General features: G+C 35.1%; 2 protein-coding genes and 1 long non-coding RNA gene across 6 annotated transcripts in view; 2 read left to right on the plus strand and 1 right to left on the minus strand.

The window, feature by feature from the left end:
- LOC145725779 (phosphatidylethanolamine-binding protein homolog F40A3.3-like) overlaps positions 1-25,786 on the plus strand; it is a 276,881-nt gene that overhangs the window by 217,315 nt on the left and 33,780 nt on the right. The gene's annotated exons all lie outside the window — the stretch shown is intronic.
- Positions 1-25,786, minus strand: part of LOC145725774 (kelch-like protein 17) — a 105,339-nt gene that overhangs the window by 60,015 nt on the left and 19,538 nt on the right. For 2 of the 3 annotated variants that reach the window (XR_014177395.1, XM_081974623.1), the window contains exon 9: positions 20,243-20,402. Coding sequence is in view for 2 of the 3 variants with exons in the window: in XM_081974623.1 (XP_081830749.1) it covers positions 20,243-20,402 (160 nt within the window). In the remaining variant the exon portion in view is untranslated. Of the gene's footprint in view, positions 1-14,853; positions 15,858-15,927; positions 16,016-16,079; positions 16,184-16,238; positions 16,294-16,353; positions 16,531-17,819; positions 17,900-20,242; positions 20,403-25,786 lie in introns of those variants that run through there. The other variant, XM_081974622.1, reaches the window with a different exon arrangement.
- LOC145725792 (uncharacterized) lies at positions 5,578-11,320 on the plus strand. The gene is made up of 2 exons (XR_014177404.1): positions 5,578-5,655; positions 10,647-11,320. It is a non-coding gene; the product is annotated as an uncharacterized LOC145725792 (long non-coding RNA).

Consider the following 25,786-nt stretch of genomic DNA (forward strand, 5'->3'; position numbering starts at 1 on the left):
TAAAAGCTTGTGCAAAGGTCTTTTGCAGGTTTGAGACTGTTGCTAAGGGCTCTAGAACCTTCTGGTTAGTTCTAGAAAATTTATAAAAGATTTTCTCTTCTATTTTCTTCTTTGGAAGGTTTGGAAACGTTACCAAAGGCTCTAGAACGTTATGACTAGTTTTACAAGCTTCTTTAAAGATCTGGAAGGTTTTGAAAAATGTGGCCATCTAGTTAAATAGTGTTCTAGAACCGCGTGACAATTGTCACTAACATCAAAACTGTCAAACTGTACCCAAAAGTTGTAAAAATCAGAATTGTTTTATTTAGAAAAAGAATTAGAAAAAGTTTTATTGCAGTATTCGATATAAAACGTGTTTTTGAGATTTATAACAGTTATTTTGGTAGTGGCTACGCGACTGTCTAGCTAAATTATCCTCTGCAACCACGTGATATCTGTCACTAATGTCAAAACTGACAAATTTTGTATAGAATCTGCAAGAATTACAGTTTAATACGGTTTTTTTTACAGTTATTGAAACAAGACGTGTGTCTGAGATTTATGATAGTTATATTGACAATTGTCACGTGACAATCTAGTTAAATAGTGTTCTATAACCACGTGACATTTATCACTATCATCAAAACTGTCAAACTGTACTCAAAAGTTGTAAAAATCAGAGTTAAAAAAAGTTTTCTTGCAGTAATCGATATAAAACGCGTTTTTGAGATTTATAACAGGTATTTTGATAGTGGCCACGTGATATCTGTCACTAATGTCAAAACTATCAAACTATTCAATAGTTTCAAAAATCAGAGTTAAGAAAGATTTCTTGCAGTATTCGATATAAAACGTGTTTCTGAGATTTATAACAGTTATTTTGATAGTGGTCACGTGACTGTCTAGCTAAATTATCTGCTAAAACCATGTGATATCTGTGAGTAATGTCAAAACTGTCAAAATTTGTTACGTGACCGTGTAGTTCAATAGTGTTTTAGAACCACGTGACAACTGTCACTAACGTGAAAGCTGTCAAACTGTACTCAAAAGTTACAAAAATCAGGGTGAGAAAAAGATTTCTTGCATTATTCGATATGAAACTTGTTTCTGATATTTATAACAGTTATTTTGATAGTGCCACGTGACTGCCTAACTAAATTATCCTTTGAAACCTCGTGATATCCGTCACTAATGTTAAAACTGTCAAATTTTGTCTAGAATACGCAAGAATTACAGTTTAGTACGGTTTTTTATAGTTATCGAAACAAGACGTGTGTCTGAGATTTGACCATCAAGATAAATAGTGTTCTAGAACCACGTGACAATTGTCACTAACATCAAAACTGTCAAACTGTACTCAATAGTTGTAAAAATCAGAGTTAAAAAAAGTTTTTTTACAGTATTCGATATAAAACGTGTTTTTGAGATTTATAACAGTTATTTTGATAGTGGCCGTGTGACTGCTTAGGTAAATTATTCTCTAAAACCACGTGATATCTGTCAGTAATCTAATGTCAAAACTTAGAAAACAGGAAAAAATTAAAATCTGTATTTTTGAAATATGGTTTATAGAGCGAATTGGTATTATTTTTCGATGTAGAATCGATGATTAAAATGTTTCACAGTCATTAATAAACACCCTGTATACTAATGTAAAATGAAATTTGTTTGTTTTTTGATCTACCGTTATCTACCGTTTTTGACCGATTATTCTACCGCCATTAATTATTTTGACTTGGCAACACTGCCTCTAGGACCCTTTTGCAACTTTCATAGACCTCTAAATGCTACTGAGAATACATGGTATATAAACATTGATTGGTTGGTCATATACTATACAGGGTGAACCATAAGTAATGGGACATATAGCTGCAGCATATTCCTGACATCAAAATAATACGATTTAGCTAAATTGTCCTATACCGAATGTTAATATTAAGAAAGATACAGGGTGTGAAAGTTGAAATTTTGTTCTTGGTTTTTAATCATATCATCTAGGTCTTTTGATATAAGTTAAGGGGGTTTTGACAGCCGGTAAATACGATGCTTTCATCTATTTTGAAGTAGCTAATAGGGGGCGCTACCTATAACCTTTTCAGATGCTGAATCGGACATAATTTCAAAATATGATTGCAATATTACATACATTAAATATCTCGAAAACGGTCAACTTTTAAGATCTAAAACTAGTTCACCTTTTTTACATAGAAAACATATTAGAACATAATTTTGAAGTCGTATGTTCGTTTCAGTTGCGTAAAAAAAAGTTTAAGTTTTTTTAAGCAGCTGAAATGGTTACAGGTAGCGCCTCCTATTAGCTACTGCAAAATAAATGAAATCGTATTTACCGGAGGTCAAAACCACATTAGAATGGCTCAAAAGTAACAATTATGCAGACTAGAACAACACTGGAATCGATCTTTGTCGGTTTTGAGACGAAAGAATACAATTTGCCACAGATTGACAATAAACTAGTCAAATTCAGAGACCAATGTAGTCCCAACAGACGTAGAATGGCTCAAAAGTAACAAATATGCATACTAGAACAACAGGGGAATCGATCTTTGCCGGTTTTGAGACACAAATTTTCAGTTATTTATATGAAAAGACCTTGATGATCGATAAAAAATCAAGAACAAAATTTCAACTTTCACACCCTGTATCTTTCTTAATATTAACATTCGGTATAGGACAATTTAGCTAAATCGTATTATTCTGATGTCAGGAATATGCTGTAGCTCCCATTACTTATGTCCCATAACTTATGGTTCACCCTGTATAATGTATCCTCTAACGCCGCATTCGTTTTCGCGCTCCATGGAGTGAGCAGAGCGTTTTTGACGTCACAATGTCGTAATTTGGCAAAACCAATGAATAAAAAAAATGTAAACATAGCAGGAAGGAGCAATAGCAATCAAAGAGGGGGACAGAAACAAGGGGGAGACGGGGGGAGTAATATGGCGGCCGTCAACTTCCGGTTGGCACTATAAAACACTATTATTATTGTCCACTGTACAACTTAATTTAAATTTGCAAAACTCAACTGTTAAAGAACCACAAACAAACAAAACAAACAAAACAAACTAACACTATACTACAACAAATACAAACAACAAATTTTTGCGGGTTTGAAACTCCAAACTTTCAATGACTTTGCGTCAATTCAACTGCGCAGTAGGCGAATGCGCAATCAACTTCCGTCCCCGTCGCTTAATGCACAAACGGGTTTTAATTTGTATTATTGTTACCTCCTGATACTTGTTCTTTTTACTCATTGAGCAAAACCATAATTTGACCAGTTGTCAAATTACGTCATTATGACGTCAAAAACTCTTTGCTCGCTCCATGGAGTTTGAAAACGAATGCGGCCTTAGCCTCTGCCTTAAGTTATAACCTAAAACTATAATCATGTTCACAATTTGTTTCATGTTGTTTTAAACTTGTATGTTTTATGCGTTCTCCGTCGTTTGCTTGCGATATCTTTTTTGATAGAGTGGAAAATTTTTTAAACAAATTACCATTAAATTCTAGTGTAATATTGTGCGGAGATTGGAATATAGATTATACTGATGCCAGTTTGTGGTCGGTGCAGGACCTTGATTACGTGTGTTCTAACCTCTGCGATAGTTCGGTTGTTTGTATTGTTAAAGATGCGGATCTCTCGGACCATGAGGCCGTGCTTTCTAATTTCATTCTTGCAAAGCCCAAGAGGAAAACTATTAAGAAATTGCAACGTTTGTTCACAAAAACGAATTTTATCAATTCAGCGTGGAATGGACTGCCATTCATGGCAATAGCTTGCTGCTTAACTTCCATACAAGGCTTCAATCTATTTTTAACAGATCCTTTCCCCTGAGGGCTGTAAAATACAAAAGCAGCCTTGGACTACCAAAGGACTAAAGACGTCCTCTAATAATATGAGATATCTACACAAACTTGAAAAATACTTTATAACTAACAATTTATTTGTATACAGCAATAGGATTGATAGGGCTAGCAATAAGCAAATGGATATATTGTCTATTGTTAATCAGTTTAGGGGAGCAAAACATGATGGAGTATGCTCGAGGGTCGATTTGCCTGCTGAGACACTCAATACCTTTTACTACTCCATTGCTCCGAGCAATGCCAACTCAGTTAATGTTATATTGTCGCGATCCTTCGGTGGACGTATTTCCATTTCAGGTTTCGTACCAGTGGATGTCGCAGAATTAAGAACCACCTTTGCTGAAATAAAAAATAAGAGTGCAGTGAGCTGGGACGGAGTATCTGTCAAAATCTACGAGCATCTTCCTGACGAATCGTTAACTTCCAGTTAACGAATCGATTCTTTGCGGTTACTTTCCTTCTTTTTTGAAGTCTGCAACAGTACTACCATTGTTCAAGGGTGGTGATAGAGACTTGGCTTCTAGTTATAGGCCTATTTCTTTGCTGCCCACGATGGGCAAGATTATTGAGAAAATTATGAAGAATTTGGGTAAAAGGATCAACGGTTTCTTGGAGAAGCATGGGGTCCTTCCTCCGACACAATTTGGTTTTCAGTCGGGTTTGGGCACGGGGAATGCTATGTTTGGGGTCCTGTATGTGGGTATAAATGAGGGTAAGGTGGCGTCAGCTGTCCTTGTTGACTTCACTAAAGCCTTCGACTGTGTTTCCCATTTGGCCTTACTTGTGAAGCTCGAGAGGTGCGGTTTTAGGGGTTTTATTTTGAACTGGTTCAGATCAAATTTGCCTGGACGATCACAGGTTGTCAGATTTCAGGATGATGAGTCTGGTAGAGGAGAGCTTGTTGTTGGGATCGATTTTGGGTCCAATCTTGTTTTTGGTGTCGGGTAAATCATTGACATACAAAAGGAAGTAAAGAAGTAAGATGTATATCTTTTGCAGATGACACTGCGATTGTGTGGCGCCACAGAAATCCTCTAGTGTTGGAAGAAATGGTGCTCAGAGACCTGGTTGCAGTCAAATTGTTGTGTTCGACTCATTTCCTTACTTTAAATCTGGGGAAAACTAACATAATAAACTTTAAATGCTCTATTCATGCCTCATTTGATAACACAACAATTGCGAGCTTGGAATCGGCGAAGTATTTGGGACTGCGGTTGGATGAGGGACTTAAATCTGACCAGCATGTTTTGCAATTAAAAGGTGAATTGGCTGCTTCTTGCTATGCTGTTAGAAGCACAAGGAAAATGCTAAAATCTTGGGTTGCTAAGAGTGTATACTTTTCACTTGTGGAATCTCACTTGAGGTACGGCATTGCTTTTTCGGGAAATTGCTCGGCCAGTCTTTTTCTGGCTGTTCTCCGTTTGCAAAAGCACGCAATTGGTTTGGACCCTCGAGGTTCGTGCAGGGACCATTTTGGACGCTGCTCCATCTTGTGCTCCAAAACGAGTTTTTTTTATCAATTGTAACACGCTGTAGCTCTAAAAGGCACCATTTTTAGAGGGTAAATTAATAGAAACTCATTTTTATATTTTTGGACGAGCTGCCATATCCTGAATATTATGAAACATCCTGTATGTTTATTCTGAAACTATCTCAGACGTTCCCAGTCGTTAAAAATCGAGGATCTCCCTAACTTTGCTTTGCCCGGGGGTAGAGAAAAGCTTCTGGAAGATTCTGAGGAGTACGGTTATTCGACCACGTCGTTGTTTTTCTGATTGAACGATTCAAGTAAATCAAGCGTGTTTTGTTATGTTTGCGTTTAACCCTGGCTTTAATTTTTTTGCATGATTAACCAAATTGATTTTAACCACTAGGATTGTGTGAAGTTATTAGCATAATACACTGGGTGTTAGGCTAGAAAAAGTGACCCGCGAAAAGTAATTTAAGACAACGTATTCCATTTCATATTATAAATGATACGTTTCTGAAACACAGTAGGTGATTGAATTTGTTTGTTTAAACTAATTGGAACAAAAAAAAAAAAAAACAACTGATATGCATGCAACAATATCATTAAGAATAACATGTACAGGGTGTCTTACGACGAAAGACATCGATCGATATAAGATAAACTACCGATAGGTAAGTTTTGAAAATTTGGTAACATATAGTAAAGTCAGCATGCTCAATTTTTGCACCTCCGGTTTTACTGGCAGTAGGTGTCAACTTCTGGCTGTCAACCAAATGATAGTTCTCAAAAAGTTAAGATAGGGACATGAAAGCTATTTTGCTCTATCTCATTTAGATTAGGAGCATAGATTAACACAACTAGATAGATGTTAATCTCCGTGTTAACACGGTGAAGCAGTGTACTGTTCTCGCGGAGTGAGTTTACCCGTACGTCACGAGGGCTACGTCATTTATAATCATATGAATCAAATCAAGTTTTCGTCAACAAACCTGTTGTGTTCATATTATAGAAAAGGGCGTGTCTAAAGCTTCGTCGCGTTTAAAATTTTGCGTGTATTGTCAGTAACAAAGTAGAGATCTTTGGCTGCAAATTTGCACTAAAACAACCTTATACCAAAGCAAATCAAAAATATCTGGACCGAAATAACCTTTTTTTGTTTATGAGAAGTCTCCGTTTGGATCATAGAATTCCGTCTAAATTTGAAACCTAATTTATTTACCAAAATTCGCAGAGATGTATCACCAATATGTAGTATTTCTTTAACTTTAAGCTCTTGATTTAGGTTCTGGATGGTTACATGTTTCTCTAAAATAAATACAACAAATTAAAAATTCAATAAGACAAGCTGAGTGATGCTGTAGTATCTCATATCTCATTTTCAGGTTGCAATCCACTTATTTTATTTTAAACCCGCTGGAAAACATTTTAGACGCTTATTTTATTTTTTCTGACTTTATTATTAATGTTTCAAGAAATTTTTATGAAAAATCTATAATGCAACCCAAAAATCTCAGTCTCTGGAAACAATGAAATTTAATAGATGTTTCTTACAAAAGTAGATATATTTTACTATTATTAACATACTATCGTTGTACATATCATATAATGTATTTCGAACATCCATTTTAATGCTTTCAGATAAATCAGTGGTCTTGGCCCGTCGATAACATCTCGATTTACGTTTTCTAGGTGAGGAAATCATAAGATTACTTGCTTGCATTTTCCGAATCGAATAAACAGTTTTGGGGGAAATTTTCAAAGCAGCTGCAACCTTCTAGTATCAAAAAAAATACATCAGTAAGAATATGTAAGGTCTTAAAATTTCTTATTTTTTTCCTGAACAGATGATAAAGCTTCTAAAGGTCCTCCATTGGTTTTTTCCAATTCAAAATATTCACAAAGGTTAGGAATTAACTGGAGCGCGCCATGCTGGGAATCAGCATCAGAGATCGAATAAGAAACGAAGAGATCCGAAAAAGAACAAGGGTAACCGATGTTATGAGAAGAGCAGCCGAACTAAAGTGGCGATGGGCGGGTCATGTTGCAAGGCAGGATCCATCTAGATGGACTAATAAAATAATGCAGTGGCGCCCAAGAGCCACAAAAAGAAATGCAGGGAGACCCCCAAAGCGATGGCGGGATGACATCCAGAAAATAGCAGGAAGAAACTGGTTTCAAACTGCCCTGGATAGACGGACATGGAAATCATTGGAAGAGGCCTACATTCAGAAGTGGATGGACATAGGCTAAAGAAGAAGAAGAAGAAGAATTAACTGCTGGGCTTGTCTGTGGAGAATTTTTCCAGGCATTTTCTAAAAAAATACTGTAATAGTAAGTAATTCCGAATTTAGGAAAAACTAAATGGCTAAATAAAAACCATAATAACCACTCCCAGTTTTTTTTCAAAACAGGTTAGTAATTGTTCCAATTTTGGTTAGATCGTGACAGCCACATAAAAAAATAAAAATATTAATAATAATATTATGAAAGTTAAGCTTACTTACAGTTAAGTCAATAATGCATGTCTACTTCTAAATCATATGGAGATGACGCACGGGTAAACTCAGTCCGCGAGAACAGTATGTATGAATTCTTTCGAGTCACAGGGGTCGCCACATGTTCACATTTGATGGTCGTCAGATGTCATTTTCACGTCTGTCCTGACAGATTTTTAAAAGCGCCATCTGTTGGTATACTTCCATAAACTGGTATTGGCGGGCTTTTTGAATTAAATTAAATCCTTATTTCATGGTTTTGGTTCAAGAAACAGGTAAATAAAACAAAGTCCAGTGCATACAATAGCTATTTATGTAACCAGTTACGAAAAGATCGATTTTGTGTAACGAATGAATGTTTGTAGGGCGAGCGCAGCGAGGTCCTACAATTTGAATGAGTTACACAATAAGACATTTTCGAAACTTGTTGCATACATAATGTTTTCTAATTTTGACCAAAAAGCGGTAAAAACCATCTTTTAAAGTGATTTAACACAAATATTCACTTTCATAGCACCTTGTATCAACTGTGACAACGACATGTTATGATGGATGTCGCCCATATGTTTCTACGGAAATGCATAAAAACAGGGAGTGATGAAATTAACTTTTCATAACTAGTTACATAAAGTGATACTTTTCGTAACTATTTACGAAAAGTAAAACGTTTTGTCACTCTAATCAGTTTTGAAAAGTGTCACTTTATATGCCAAAATTAGAAAAAATATATTATATATATTTTAAGAAAATGAACATACAAAACACATACTCTACAAAAATAATAAGCTTTTGGTTAGTAAGTTTTTGCACCAACTTACTAAACCCAAGACTTTAAGACTATATAGTTAAGAATAGATCATAAAGCTATACTTTATACATAAAACATACATACACATACTTTTTACATTATTTCTATTAAGTACTACTATTAGTAGTATCTAGGTATAGTGCAAAACTAGGGTATTAAAACAGATACATTTATTAACTTTGAAGTCATAGTACTGTTTAAACGCACTTAAACACTTGCACTATACAAAAGAATACATTAGTTTTCCACTAAACTTACCAAAATAATCGTCATAAACTAAGAAGCTATATTGAGTTCCACAATTCATTAAACCTATTTTCTCTTTGCCTCCTTGAAAACCTCTTATAGTAATCCTCTTACTACCTTAACATTGTAACGACTAAAAATAAACTTTACTTGAGATCTTACCTGCTATAAATTATTATTAACTATAAGAAGTAAAATAAATCGTCCTAAAAATTGTTTCCACAGTGAAAAGGTAACACTGTCTTTTTCCGGGTTAGGAAAACGAAATCTTCGGGAATGTTTTGAAGGGCTGCACCCCTTTATGGCACATCCCGTCTTGCCCATAGTGACAAAATTCTTTGTAAAACCCGGCCAAAAGCTAAAGAAGGAAACTAAAAAAACCTATTGTGCAAAAATTGCACAAACGAGAGAAAACACTATAAAAACACCGCGCACGAATTAGCTAAGAGTATAAATCACAGCTATAAATTAAAAACTTCAACCGTAATATCAATATTTGAATAAATAGACTTGTCTAAAAAAATTTGAATTTGTCAAAAGTTGTTTATATCCTTTTCATTTTGTTTTGCTTTATTAGGAGCTTTGACACCCAATTTTTCCAAAACCTAAAAATATTATTTTTCACACGTCAATATCTTGAAAACCGTTGCAGACAGATATAGGTTATGATAAATAAAAAATTAAGTCGTAAACCATAATGGATTTTAAGATTTTATAGTTATTTATGTATTAAGCGCGCAAACCATGACTTTTATGCTCTGAGAATGACGTTTGCTGCGCGACACAAAGTGGAGTAGTAGTAGTAGTAGTGGAGGATAAAGTAAACTCCTCAGTAAAGGGTAACTTTTCGTTGAGATTTGGAACCGAAAAATGCATCATTATTGAATGTTTGTAGAAAAATACATTTTTGTTCAAACGGACGCGAAGTACTCACTTCACGTACGGTTTAGAGGCCGTTAAATACACTTTTACGGTTACAAGTTTATTATTTAACGTCACATCAACAATGCATAACCAGCAAACATAACAATAAATGTCACCGTGATTGCTAGACCCTTCTCATTTTATTTATCAAAAATTAGGAGTTTTTAACTAAATATCGTTTGAACAAAAAATGTTGTGTACACCTCGGCCGTGAAATAATTTTTTCGTCCTCAAGATTGTTGTCCTCGGCAGTAAGACGGCCTCGGACGCCAAACTTTCTTTCGGCCGAAAAAATACCATTTCACGGCCTAGGTATACAAACAACTATTTTTCAGGTCTCAAACCAGCTGTGGTGTAAGCCTGTTGGTGTTACTTTCTGGTTCTAGACGGGAAAAAGACGCAGACATAATTTAAAACTTTGAAAATGTTTGTTTAATGACTTCAACAATTAATTACAAGTATACTATTTGTTATTACTTTTAGCTGGTATGGGCTTTTAATGGCTTAATTTAGGAAGCCGTCAAGTAGTGATGTGTTTTATTTTATTGTTGAATAATAATATTAAATCATTTCAAAATAAATAGGTATTACCTTAACTTTTGTTGAACTGATTATGTTTACAGGATAAAGAAACACTAAAACGAGTGATGAAGGAATATGTTGACATCAATTCAAACACCGGAAATAAGAAATGAAGGTTTAATTAGTATTAAGTTTTAAATAACGTTTTGATATATTTAGAAATGCATTTGTTCAAAGAAACCCCCAGTATATTATGCGATAATATTAAAAACGTATTTGTAATTTGAATGTTTATATTTTTTTTCTTTTGCAGTCAAATAGCCACGTGACCAGACATTAAATGGACTCAAAAAACAACGAAAGGTTTCATCGCTCATACAGTCCAGTAATCTGTAGTGATATATGCAATTTGTGACTTATTATTATTTATTTTCAACGTAAGTTTAGGGCCTAGTTTTTCAATGTCCCTGTTAAGTTACTAAAAAGGTATAGATTTGATTTGATACATTTTGTGGTACCTTTGTGAAACACTTAATCTGCCTTAATGAGGACTTTTTTTTTCGCGTTTTCTAACCGGGGTAAAGAAATTGTATAAATTTATTTAGGTCACAATTGTAAGTACATGTACATATTTTGTGAGCATAATTTGTATATTTGAATTTTTATTATAACAGGTAAGTTGAATCTCTGAATTCTTTCCATTGCCACGTCACTATTGTAAATCATGCCTTAACTTTCTATTTAGTAAACTCAACATTGTGTTATTTCCTTAACTTTGTGATTTTTCTAACGGCTTATCTAGCTTCGTCCACTTAACATTTAGTAATTTTTATACAATGATGTACACACTTCAGTCACTAAAATATACTTTTCTACTCGCATTTTTCGTAAATATTTCGAGGTATTTTCTCTAAATGTATATTGTGAATAGCAGAATTATATCAAACCTATTTTATTATTAAATTTTGTTTGTCATTCTTGTTTTAATTTTGCGTAGATCGTTTTTTTTACGAAAAATAAAGGAAAGTTACTTATACAGGGTTTCGGGAGGAAAGGGAAATATTTTAGGAATGCGTTCAGGAGGTTAAAATAAGATAAATGAACCCATATTAACCGTTGCTGAAATAATCGGTCCTTAGGTTTTTTCTTTTTTGTGACTGTTTTTCATTTTAAAATCAATACAAACAAATAATTGTGGTCTAAACAACAAAACTAAACTAATTTGGAATATTTTCGAAAATACCTCCACCAACTTCAATACAAGCTGCAGCACGCTTGTTAATCTGTCGAGTGGTACGCTGAATTTCTTGGGGATTGTTTCTAATAATATTTGCGGAATTGAAAATTCGATTGCGGAGTCCTTCCACGGTCTCTACTCTTGTTTCGTATACTAGTGATTTCATCCACCCCCAAAGGCAATAATCCAGTGGATTTAAGTCTGGTGATCTCGGTGGCCAAGCATGAGGTTCTCCTCGGCCAATCCAACGATCACGAAAACGATTATCCAAGAAATTACGCATCCTGCGACTAAAATGAGGCGATGCTCCATCATGCTGAAAGTACATTCGGTGTCGAACAATTAGCGGAACATCATCCAACATGTTCGTTAAATGGTCTTCCAAAAACCGTAAATCTCCATATCCAGTAAGACGTCCATCCAATACAAAAGGACCAAACAATTGGTCTTTGAGCATTATACACCACACGTTAATACTGAAACGATGTTGAAAGTTTCGTTCAAACGTGGCTTGAGGATTTTCATCGAACCAAAGATGTTCATTGTGATAATTGTTAATTCCATCGCGGGTAAACTGAGCTTCATCGCTAAATAAAATGTATCTGTGGAGGTCTCGATTTTGTTGGATCCATTAACAAAATTGAACCATTAAGTCATAATCACCTTCTTGAAGACTTTAAACTGGTTGAACGTGGAAAGGCTTTAAACCGTTTTTTCTAAGCGTCTTACAAACGGCCACATGTGATGGTATTTGAAGTTCAACACCAATCCGCCTCGCACTAACTCCAGGATTCTCTTCAGCTATATCCAGAACATTTTCTTCAATTTCAGCATCTAAACCCTCCTCTCGTCCAGAATCAATCCTTACGCTTGGAAACATTGCAGTTATTATAATATATTCTTCCGGCGTAGCGGTGAGTTTAAAATGAACTCTCCGCATCGGATGATCGCGAAGACCTCGGCTTGGAAGATCCTCCCCAAAGTGGCACCATACACACCTACCCCTGTCACGGTTTTGTATCCATCTGTAAACGAGACGTCTCCATGCGACTGGAGGATAGAATTTTGAGAGAATTCCCAGTCCTCCCTCTCGGGTACTACAAACTTTAGAGGTCCGGTTGACAGAAGCGTCGGAGGCACCCCGATCCTGCTTCATCAACAGTTCCGGGCACCACGTTACATGTATTTTACAATTGAAACTTTTACCACTGTCTAAATTTCATTTAACAAATTTTCACAACTTAAATTACCTTTTGGGGATCTTGGAAACGGTTAAATATACAGATTTGGTTAAATGGGAGAAAAGTTACGCAATCATGGCCTTAATAGAACGACACTTAGAAAACGTCAAAATGTTTTTCCGTTTTTGAGATATTTTGAAAAAAGTTAATTTTTCGATTTAACATTTTTTTTTTGACGTTTATATTGGACCAAAACTAATGACACTTGTCCACAAAAACTTTAAAAAACTCGTTAAAGTGGCACTATAAGTTATTTTTTGTAACGTTTCGTCTTTGCGGTACCATCATCAACCTCATTTTTTTTAAATGCGGTCATTGTTTTCTAATATCAGATTCTGAAAGGCCTTTTTATTCCGAATTCAATTATGTATGACACTTTATGGTTTAAATGCGTTTTACTCTGTTTTTTGATTTTAATAAAGTCCTATATTACGGCTTTGAACATTATTTTTTATTTTATTTTTAATTAAAAATTGTCTATGCCAATGAATTGTTCAGGTTATTTAGATGGTTATTATTAATTTGAACTTAAAAATAAGACGAGAAAAAACAGTTTGATCCGATCCCAAAATTAAGAAAAATTTAAATAAAAAAAAATAAGTTTCATACGTTATTGAATTCGGAATAAAAAGGGATTTCAAAATCTAACATAAAAACGTCAGGACTGTATTTAATAAAATAAAGTTGAGGATGGTTCCGCAAAGAGGAAACGTCGGAATGGAAAACTGATAATGCCACTTTGAAAAGCTTTAAAAGATGCTGCGAAGAAGTGTCATAAGTTTTGGTCTAGGTCCAATATTAAGGTCACAAAAAATAAAACTTAAAATTACAAAATTCAGTTTTTGCAAAATATCTCAAAAACCGAAAAAAAGCCGATGTTTTCTACATGTCATTTTATTAAGGACTATTTGCACCATCGTATTTTTAAGCTGACTTAGTTAAGTCTTGTTTTGACTGTGACATTTTGCAATCTGAACTGTCACATGCAAATGGCAACTGAAATGATATTCGTTGGTGCAATCGGCCATAAGACCATGATTACGCAACTTTTCTTCCATTTAACCAAATCTGTAATTCTAACCGTTTTCCAGATCCCCATAGTGGCGCTGCTTATCCTGCACACACTGTACAGGGTGTCCGGATTTAGTGTGTTTCGACAGGAAAACCCCATTTCTTGGCTAGATAAGAAAAAAAACTAGTATGCATGTATAGAGCTTGATTTTTGAAAAAAGATTAAAGGCAAAAACCGTATTTCGATATCTTGGCAGTTTGCGGAGCTAGAGGGCGTTTTTCGAATTTCGTCTTTTTTTAAAACTCTTTTGTTTATTAAAATATCGAAGTGCAACAAACACATTCTTAAATCACTTTTTATATGTGATTCCAGTGGCGTGCTTATTTTTTTGCTACTGCCTTCCGTTTTCTCTATAATTGACATAACTTACGTATTTTAAATGAAACTCATAATTGAATATAACTTTTAAAAAATGTCTGTTTTTAAACATTTACTACGTTATAAGTATGTCTATAGTTATTCCTACAAATAACCGAAATATGAACTTGCAATGAGTAACATATATAGATCGAATAACAAATTAGTTTTTCAGTATTTTCACACGCATTTAAGTATAAGCAAAGACCCACTTTCTTCATTTCTCCAATAACAGAGCTTTGTCGGATAGAGCGACTATGTTTGAGGATTCTGATCGTGCTATAACTTCTTCTAGGACATCGAAGATGCTGGGATTAACTTTTGACTCCTGTTTACTCTGGTACGATCATAATGGGGCTGTTTGTAATAAATTACGCAAAAATTGTTACGCACTAAAATTTATGTCAAATCATTTTAGTCTTGATGTGCTTCTGACTCTATATTATGCGAACTTTTATTGTCATTTGCGTTGTGGTATTTTAAATTGGGGATTGAGTTCCCAGGTGTCAATGGTATTTCTATTACAGAAATATGCGAGCCGTATAATGACTGGATCGAGTCATTCGAGAGTTTCGAACGCGGGTTTTCAGTTTTTGGGGATTGACAGACATCATTTTAATTTTTGAAATTATATGTTTTGATCTTTTGAAGTTTTCGACAGTTAAATTTTTTTATGTTAAATTGCGGAAATAAATGGATTATTATTATTAATACTAATTATAAAACAGTATTTCAAGGTATAACCTAACTGACACTAGTCTAAAGAACTAATAAGTAAATTATTGAGAGACAGATAGTGCATTATAATTATCAGTCGATATTATAGCTATTTATGTACTAAAGGACGTTAGAGAGAACATAGTGACAAGTTTCGGCCTTAAATATAAAAGAAAATGCAGCAAAAGCTAACGAAAGTTTATTACCTAAAAAGTCAAGAGCATCCTAAGGTAGGGAATTCATAGTTTTTATGGAATGAAAGAATAAAAATGCCATTGCTAATATTAAAAAAGGTTTTAAAGCGTTATAAGCGGGCGTTATTATAATGCCCGCAGATTGTTATAATCTACATCGTTTTCAAGGTATTATTTGTTCATAATGTATAGGTGAAACATAAATATCATTATAATTATGTGATTGATGATTTTACAGATGGTTTGTAAAAAATAAAGCTACTATATGACAATAGGTACTCGATTTAGAACTGAGAATAGCTTAGAATCTACAGTCCAGAGATTGTATTGTTTCCACTAGAGGACTCTATTAACCTACCGAAATACGATATTACGGGAACGCACTGGTTCGTTTTTCTTTTGCAAAATTAAAGCTTTGGTTTTGTAATATAGCAACTAGCCTAATAATCTGCTAAAATAATTAACGTCCTGTACATATCACATTGCCCTCATTTACTAGGTACTAGTTTGTCCCAAGACGTGCTCTAAATTAACGCAATTCAAGACTGCTCCTCCTAAACCACCTTTTTCGGAAAGCATAGATGTGACTAATGTCCATTTGTTGGTTTTAATATCATACTCTTCCACCGAATTTAAGTTCTCACCGGTATTAAAACCTCCAACAGCCAATAACCGACCATTCAATGATACTAATTCATGCCCGTACCTTATAGAAAGAAATATAATTAGGTTAAGTTAAAATAAGTGTGCAATTTAGTTGTGCATGTAGTAAGTACCTTGCGGTGTGCATTGGCGTAACAGGTTCCCAACTCATCATCCGTAGGTTCAATCGTTCCCCATTACTTAGAACACCTCTGCCTAGTCCTAAGTCCGTTAAATATTTTGCTATGCTATAGTAAAGGTAATCTTAATGCATACTGAAAATTACCTCCTATACAGTACAAATTGCCATCTAAAGCCGCTACTCCACACCTATACCTTGAAGTTGACATTGAAGGCACTGAATCCCATTTACCTTCTCGAGGGTCATATCTACATTAAACACGTTTTAATTAACAATACTAAATATTCAGAAAAATAAACAAACCTTTCAACCGTCGCTTGGTAATCTTTACTCACACCAATGGCATAGAGAGAACTGTCTGTAAGGATTCTGTTATAAAATATCTAATAAAATTGAAATGTTAGGAAAACGAGTTTACCGAGAACTGCAATTTTGCAATAACCCTTTTGAAAGTTCATATCAGGACAACTGTTCCAAATCCAAGTCAATGGATCAAAACTTTCCATTGAACTGAGTCTGGAAACACCATCGTGCCCTCCGCAAGCGTAAATTAAGCCGTCATAGGAACAAGTACCCAAACCGTAGCGTTTGGTTCCTAGAAGTAATTTTAATGGATTTGGTGTTAATTTTGATCACTTAAGCAGATATTTGGATTATTTTTTGGTAGAATAATAAAATAGATGCCTAAATACCTATTTATGTACCAAAGTCGTTAGAGAGAACATAATGTCCTGAAGCTTTCGGTCATTTTTCGGACATTATACTCTCCCTAACGCCTGTAGTGCATACAATGTTTTATGTTTCACCTAATTTAGCAATTATTTACTATTTCCGGCATTGGAAACTAAGGTATACCGTTACAGGTAAGTTGTTTAGTGTTTATTTTACCTGAATGATGTAACTTTGATAGTTCTGTCAGTTAATGAAAATGGCAAAATCTGGACGAAATTTTAGAAAATATATAAGAAAATGCAGCAAAACTAACGAAGGTTTATTACCTAAAAAGTCAAGAGCATCCTAGGATAGGGAATACGAAGTTTTTATGGCATGGAGGAATAAAAATGCCATTGCTAGTATTAAAAAAGGTTTCAGGGCGTTATGACAACGCCCGCTTATAATGCCCTCAGGCTGTTATCAACACTATATCCTACACCGTTTCGAAGGTATTATTTATTCATAATGTATAGGCAAAACATAAGATATATAATTGTCGTTTTAGGTAAAGTTTATATGTCTTCACACGTTTGAGAGTGGAAATAAGTGCTTTTCCACACAGAATGCGGCTCTTTCCCGCACTTGACTCGATTAAAGCCACTACGCTCGTCTTGAGCGTGCGGGCAAGTCTCATGCACTTTCTACACTTGTTAGAATAATAACTATATCCACCAGAGCCTACAATCACACACTGAATCTAATCAATGAACACGGTATACAATATGTTTGGTTTAAAAATGATACAAAGTTAGAAAGAGTGAGTTGAGTTGCAAAAAAAGACGTCAGCTATATCTGGAATAGTTATTTACCTAAGAAGTGCGGAAAGTGGTACTATTCCCGCACGAGACTGTCAGGAGTTAAAGGGGGGAAAAAGTACCTTTACCGCACTAGTGTGAAAAAGTGCACTTTATCGCACCCGAGTAGGAAAAACCGTTTAACGAACGGTCTTCAGAAATAGAAAGTCAACCTTCGTAAAAGACTACCTCTAGAGGGCCTAATAAAGATGTGTCAAACTAAAAAAATATTCCTGGTTTTGCTTTTCTCGACTTATTTTTTTTATACAGATCATATTCAATACATAATAATATGGTATTTTAAAACCGTCTTCGAAAATGTTGCATGTATTGAATTATACCTGACATGAATATTTCCCATTAAAACTAAACTTACCCATTGAAGTTATCGAAGTCCAAGTGTTTGTCCATGGATTATAACATTCAGCTGTAGCTAAATGTGACGCTTCATCGTACCTGAATATTGCATTTTAATAAAATACAGGGTGTTCCAATAAGCAGTACAAGCAGCTGTTTTGTCGGAAACTATAACATATGTAGGTACATACTTTGAAAAGGTACACTTTGGGAAAAAAATGTTTAATAAATGAAGCCACGAGAAAATGCTGGAAAAAACAAAAATACGATGAACGTTGCCTGTCGTCGATGAACAATCTTGCAAAGTAGTAAAAGTGATCCAAAATTTTCTTTGAAGGAAATGAAATATCTCGAAACGGCTGATCATAGAGCCTTTCCCATCACTTTTACACATACACCTCCACTTTGAGAAAAATGGACTACTACTTCACGTTGACATATAATTAGTTATTTTATTTTCAACCAGGTATGTGATAACGTTATTTCTTATGTGTAAACCAGGTGAAAAGATAAAAATTACCTGCTTTTACTTTCCACCCGGGTGGAAAGTGAGTACTTTACGCTAAAAGCAGGATAAATGTCACTTTCCACCAGGGTGAATGTCAATATGCGTTTTGTCATATCTGGGCTTACTTTTTATAGTTAAGAGACTGCCGCCACCACTTTCTGATGTTACTTATCATCACAACAGTTCGCAGCTCATGTGATGATAAGTAACATCTGCGTCTTCAGAAATCTCCATGTTAAAAGCACTTTAAGAAACGTTTCAGCTCAAAATATTAAAGACGGAATAGCACAATAATGACGTTGTCAAGATTGTAAACAAATCACTAGTCGTTTATTATGGTTGAAGTCATAACTACTTGTACACCTATACTACCTTATTGTTATAGACTATTAGCAATCAATATTTCAACTGAATGATTTATTAAAAGTTCGATGAGATTTTGATAAATGATTGAAAATAAAATAGTATACAAACCACGGTGGAAAGTTTAATTTCTGTCTCAAAATAAAGTTAAATTACCTAATTTCTCGACAGAAATCAAACACTTTCTACCTGAGTATGTAATATACTATTCTTACGATCGTGCGGAAAAGTGTACTTTGCCGCTGTATCTTCCTTAAAACGCATTTTTCAAGGAAATGACACAATGCATGACAACTTATTGTTTGATGAGCTATCGAATGGTGAATTATTGGCACTTAAAAATGGACCATCATGTATAATAATCTTATTTAGGCCCAGTACTTTCAGTTCAGAATAACTTTATTCTAAGGATAATATCTATGGAAACCGTGAAATCAGACGCTGCTATTGGTCAATTCCGTCATTTCTATAGAAATTATCCTAAGAATAAATTTATTCGGAGTTGAAATTATCGGCCCTTAGTCAATAATGTAATGTTTACACCTGTAAAAAAATCATTTTCTTACTGATATAATTGACACATGTTAAAATTAAAAATATTACCAAATGATAGATCTCAAAAAGTTAAGATAACAACATGCAAGCTATTTTGCTCTATCTCGTTCTGGTTAGAAGTTAAGACACTTGAAAACGCGTAGAAGTTTTTTTTTTTTTCAAACGTCAATATCTCGAAAACCATTGTAGATAGATAATAGGTTATGATACATAAAAAATATTTGAAATCGATAGGACTATTCAGAAATACAATAATATACAAAGTGTTCCAATTGAAATAAGCATTTTGCATCAACTTCCGGTCAAACCGAAAGTGACAGAAAAATGAAAATGTTTTTAAAACTCATCAAATTTCATTTAATTCCAACATTTCAAATTTCTATTAATATTGGATCCTAATATACTTTTAATGAATGGTTTGGGTGGTTAACCCTGTATTTGCTGTGCTTTTGTCATCAAACAAGTTGATTTAATAAATAGTGTTGTATGCAACCTATGCGAAATTTTTTTTTTACCAAATTATTTAGCATTAAAGTACTGCCTCCATTTAACTAAAGCTTTATCAACTATAGTTTCTGAGATAGCAATGGTAATGAATCGAATTTGTAACATCCTGTATATAGGAAAACGCCTGACCCTGAGTTAACTCGAATTTTCAAGCACGTCCTCTGCTCTTCGTGACATCATTCGCTGTTGTTTTTAAAATGACCCAAAAAAGAAGTCTTTATGATCAGCAAATTTTGGACCCCTTTATAAGAAGATATCGAAAAAAAGTTAAATAGCAAAATTTTTCGTCGAGGACAGGCAATTACGTTGGTATTTTTACTATACCAGTCGATTTAAATTTTCAGAGTTTTCTGATTCATTTTAGTGAAATCATGAGTCTTAGCGCTTGGAACCAAACAGATTTTATTCTTCTATGTATAGTTGCCGAAAAACAGCCGCGTGCACGGCTTTTTGGATCACCCTGTAAAGTTTGCTTGGAAAATACAACTGTGTACTTAATTGGTACTTACCCTCCAATCACATATAAACGTTGTCTTAAACTAGTCACTCCTGGACAAGATCTTCTCGATTGCATTGGTGCTATACGATTCCAACAATCAGTTTTGGGATTATAAACTTCACACTCGGAAAGGATTCGTGTTCGGGAGCCCGATTTCGCCCAACGACCACCTTTAAAATTGGAAAAACAGTTGAACTTTTTCGACTCTTAATAAATGTGCTTTGCATTGAAATGTGTTTTATAAATTAAAAATAACAAATCCGGTACAAGGATTCAATTACATTTCACTTTTATTTCAACAGGAAATTGGCGATCATTTTATTGAATAGTTTCCTCTTGTGTTAAATGTCCCATAGGAGCAGTGCATTTTCACCAGAATGACAGCGACAATTCCACTCATGTACAAAAAATGCCATATATACGTCATCAAAACACGGTTTGCTATCGGCTAATAAGGAAGGAAGAGAGTTTGCTAGCGGATAAAAAAATCGGATAAATTTTGCTGTTGATTTCATCGTTTCTATGGATTTTTACTACACTTCTATTGTTGCAATGTCTCACCTTGAGATTTTTGCTGGCACTGTCAATTTTGATTTTTGTTCGTATTGTTTTGGTTATGGCTCGCTTCGGATCGGAGAAAATCAAAAGAACCAGAAAAATGTATTTCTGCCAGTACAAGGTAATCGCAGTCTTAATATATTATTGATTGTATTCATGGAATTGTCTTATCAAATACCATTCGAGCTCAGATTTTGAGCAGGATAATTTTTCCGCTTGTCTTCTCATACTTTCTTTATGGTACAAAACTCGACCTGTTTGGCAAAATCACTCGAGCTACGCTCTCGTGATTTAGTTACAACAGGTCTCGTGCAGTTACACCACAAAGAAAGTGTTCTAAGACAAGCACAAAAATTATCCGGCTAAATCTGAGCTCTTGTGGTATTGCCCCCGACAATTCCACTCATGTACAAAAAATGCCATATATACGTCATCAAAACACGGTTTGCTATCGGCTAATAAGGAAGGAAGAGAGTTTGCTAGCGGATAAAAAAATCGGATAAATTTTGCTGTTGATTTCATCGTTTCCACGGATTTTCACTACACTTCTATTGTTGTCTCACCTTGGGATTTTTGCTGGCACTGTCAATTTTGATGTTTGTTCGTTTTGTTTTGGTTATGGCTCGCTTCGGATAGAGTTCTACTGCAGAAAATCAAAAGAACCAGAAAAATGTATTTCTGCCAGTACAAGGCAGTCGCAGTCTTGTTATATTATTGATTATATTCATGGAATTGTCTTATCAAATACCATTCGAGCTCAGATTTTGAACAGGATAATTTTTCCGCTTGTCTTCTCATACTTTCTTTATGATACAAAACTCGACCTGTTTGGCAAAATCACTCGAGCTGCGCTCTCGTGATTTAGTTACAACAGGTCTCGTGCTGTTACACCAAAAAGAAAGTGTTCTAAGACAAGCACAAAAATTATCCGGCTAAATCTGAGCTCTTGTGGTATTGCCCCCGAATATTTCCCTCATGTGTTAAATGTCCCATATGAGCAGTGCATTTTCACCAAAATGACAGCGACAATTCCACTCATGTACAAAAAATGCCATATATACGTCATCAAAACACGGTTTGCTATCGGCTAATAAGGAAGGAAGAGAGTTTGCTAGCGGATAAAAAAATCGGATAAATTTTGCTGTTGATTTCATCGTTTCCACGGATTTTCACTACACTTCTATTGTTGCAATGTCTCACCTTGAGGTTTTTGCTGGCACTGTCAATTTTGATGTTTGTTCTTATTGTTTTGGTTATGGCTCGCTTCGGATAGAGTTCTACTGCAGAAAATCAAAAGAACCAGAAAAATGTATTTCTGCCAGTACGAGGAAGTCGCAGTCTTATTATATTATTGATTATATTCATGGAATTGTCTTATCAAATACCATTCGAGCTCAGATTTTGAACAGGATAATTTTTCCGCTTGTCTTCTCATACTTTCTTTATGGTACAAAACTCGACCTGTTTGGCAAAATCACTCGAGCTGCGCTCTCGTGATTTAGTTACAACAGGTCTCGTGCTGTTACACCAAAAAGAAAGTGTTCTAAGACAAGCACAAAAATTATCCGGCTAAATCTGAGCTCTTGTGGTATTGCCCCCGATAATTGCATTCTAAAGTGTTAATTGCATTTCGATAATTGCACTGTACGTATCTATAACGACTGCATTGTTGTAGAGCCTATTGCTAGTACACTAATTGTTGTCCTTGCGCAGTTTTTTGACTTTTTGTAACCAAAAAATGTCAAACGCGATGTCAAGAAAAATTAATAAACGGTTTGGAACTTGTTCATTGAGCTCCATTGAGCAATCTATAGTTGCAGCAAAACCAAAACATTTTATTTATTCGGGAAATATTCCCCAAAATTACATTCGTGCCTTAAAAATTACCTGATAATTCTGCGTTCAAACTTGTTATCTTTGCAAACTGCATTCGGTCATTTTCATATTTTTTTCTAAAAAAGCCCTCCACCTTCGGTGTCGGGCTCTTTCGCCAAAAAAATATGAAAATAAACTCATGCAGTTAAGAGATAACAAGTTTTCATGCAAAATTATCGGTAATTTTTATGCACTTGTGCAATTACCCCCGATAATTGCTTTCTAAAGTGATAATTGCATTTCGATAATTGCACTGTACGTATCTATAACGACTGTATTGTTGTAGAGTCTATTGCTCTGTGGTATTGCTAGTACACTAATTGTTGTCCTTGCGCAGTTTTTTGACTTTTTATAACCAAACGATGTCAAACGTGATGTCAACAACACAACAAAATTAATGGTTAATAATAGTTTTAATGGTTAACGGTTTGGATCTTGTTCATTGAGCTCAATTGAGCAATCTATAGTTGCAGCAAAACCAAACCATTTTCTTTATTCGGGAAATATTCGGGGGTAATTGCACGAGTGCATCAAAATTACCGATAATTTTGCATGAAAACTTGTTATCTCTTAACTGCATGAGTTTATTTTCATATTTTTTTGGCGAAAGAGCCTGACACCGAAGGTGGAGGGTTGTTATATTTGCAAACCGCATTCGGTCATTTTCTTATTTTTTTGGCGGAAGAGCACGACACCGAAGGTGGGGGGGGTTATCTCGATACTCAGAAAAGCTCATTACAACTGAACCCAAACAAATGCTTATTCTCCCAAGAAAAAGTTTACTTCCTCGGATATATCGTTTCTTCAAATGGGGTGGTGGAAGCTGACCCGACGAAAGTTGAATCTATAAAGAAATGGCCTATACCCAAGACTAAAGGGTTTTCCTAGATTGTGTAGTTATTACCCCCGATTTGTGAAGGATTTCGGACACATTGCTAGACCTACATCGACTACATCGACGGACACATCATCGACTAACGAACAAAAATAGCCAATTTTCTTAGTCACCAGATTGTTAACAAGCTTTCACAGAATTAAATAAGTACTTTTATTTTGGCTTATTATCAATCTCAAAACGGAACTTTTTCACTGATGCTTCCCAGTATAGTATAGAAACCATTCAGCTTTTCCTAGTTTTTTCCAAAACGGTCAAGAAGTGGTCATTAGCTATTACAGCAAGTCATTGGGAGAGATTTTTCAATTGTAAGAGATGTAAAAAATCAATAATAATCAGATAGAACTATGCGGCAATACAATGGCTGTTAAATTTTAATAACCCGGAAGAACAATTAGCACGCTATTAGAGAAACATCAAGCTGATGATTTTGACTGAGACACTGAAAATGACGATCTCATGTCAACGCTGATAGTTTGACGAGAAGGCCGTGCTGCGAAAAGCATTGCAAGTTTTTCGAAAGGCATGAGAGCAAGAATAAAAATGAGAGCATCAGATACGCAAACTGACAGATGAAGAGGCTAGAGATACTCCAGTTATGGAAAAATAGTGTATCCAGAGAAACCATAATAGAAGAACAGTGTTTAGACACTGATTTGAAAGTAATCAGAGAATGGTTGGAGAAATATTTGAAACCGGAATTTTGAGCCATGGGATTGACATAGTGACGAGTTGCTGGCGACAATGGATTTCGCTTCAACTTCGAGATAACCTAATTACTCGCAGATGGGAAAGTCCAGACGAAAAATCCTTTGTATACAAAACTATAGTTGCCAATTCCTGCAAAGAGAATGTGTTCCGAGAACTACATGAGAGCCGTGAAACAGGACACATTAGAGTAAACCGGACTTTAACCAGAGAAGGATCAAATGGTGTAAACGGTGTGACTAGTGTTTAAGAAACTTAATTAAAGAAGTCGTAGCAGTCACCGTAGCAGAGGCGCTGATAACCAACGTTATTGCAAACCACGGAGTTCTTTTAAAGATTCACACAGACGAAAGTAGAAACTTTGAATCAGATATTTGGAACCAGTTAATATATATGTTATGGATGGAATAAGAACCACTCGAACAATGCCACTGCATCTGCCGTCCAATGAAATGGTCGAAAGACATAACAGGACTATCAATTAGTACCTTTCCTTTTATTTGTGAACAAAAATAAAAAAGTAGGTCAAAATATGGAGTAACACAAACAATGAATAGATATTTTGGATGATGTCAAGGGAAATTTTGGCAAAACGTTCGAAAAGCGGTAATTTTCAGGTACTAGCTACAGAATAAATATTGTTACGAAATGGACTTTTAGTTATTTTGTGTTACCTCGTATATTGTATTATTTAGGATCTAGAAAGTCGTAAACTAATTGTATAATGTATGGGCCGTTTAAGAGAGAGGAAGAATGTCATAGCTTGAAGTTTAAGAGAGAATGCCAATTTCATGAATATTCCCGAATTTCCTCGAATCCATTGAAGCCTATACATACTGTTCTCGCGGAGTGAGTTTACCCGTGCGTCACGAAGGCTACGTCATTTATAATCATATTGTTATGGTCTGGGCCTACTATGCTCGATACTTCTTAACGAGCGCTCGCCTCGGGATGAAACCGATGCGCCGCAATATCTGGCCGGGCGCGTATTAAAGTAGGCCACAGTTAGGAAACGCTACCTGGAAGATTCTTGAATGATCAAGGCAACCCGCGAAGCGTTTCGCGGTCATTCTAGAACGTGGTTTGCGAATATAAAAGACGCGGTCTCGACCGCAGTAGTAGTGAATTTGGGAACGCGGTAAACTTTAAATAGTGGAATAGTTGTGGAATCGTAGTAGTGTTTTTAGTAGCTGTGTTAATTATTGTACGGAGTGTTTTGAAGTGTAAATAAATTTATTAATTGTTGAGTTAAATTGACTTTGTGTGAACCCACGGGAAAATCGGAACAATTGGTGTCAGAAGTGCGATCAGACTTTAGTGCGACGTGAATTGGAACTAAACTTCGGGTTAGAGACTTGTGTTCAGAACCGGACTAGAGATTTTCGGAACAGTGGTGTGTTAAATTTATTTTATGCCAATAACAACACGTCAAAGTGCAAACATGGAGGCCCAACTTGCAGCTATTATGGCAATGCTTGAAAAACAAGAAGAGAAACAAGAACAAACAGAAAGGATTCG

Source organism: Ips typographus, linkage group LG3 (assembly GCF_016097725.1).
Source record: "Ips typographus isolate SLU linkage group LG3, UJ_Ityp_2.0, whole genome shotgun sequence".
NCBI lineage: Eukaryota > Metazoa > Arthropoda > Insecta > Coleoptera > Curculionidae > Ips > Ips typographus.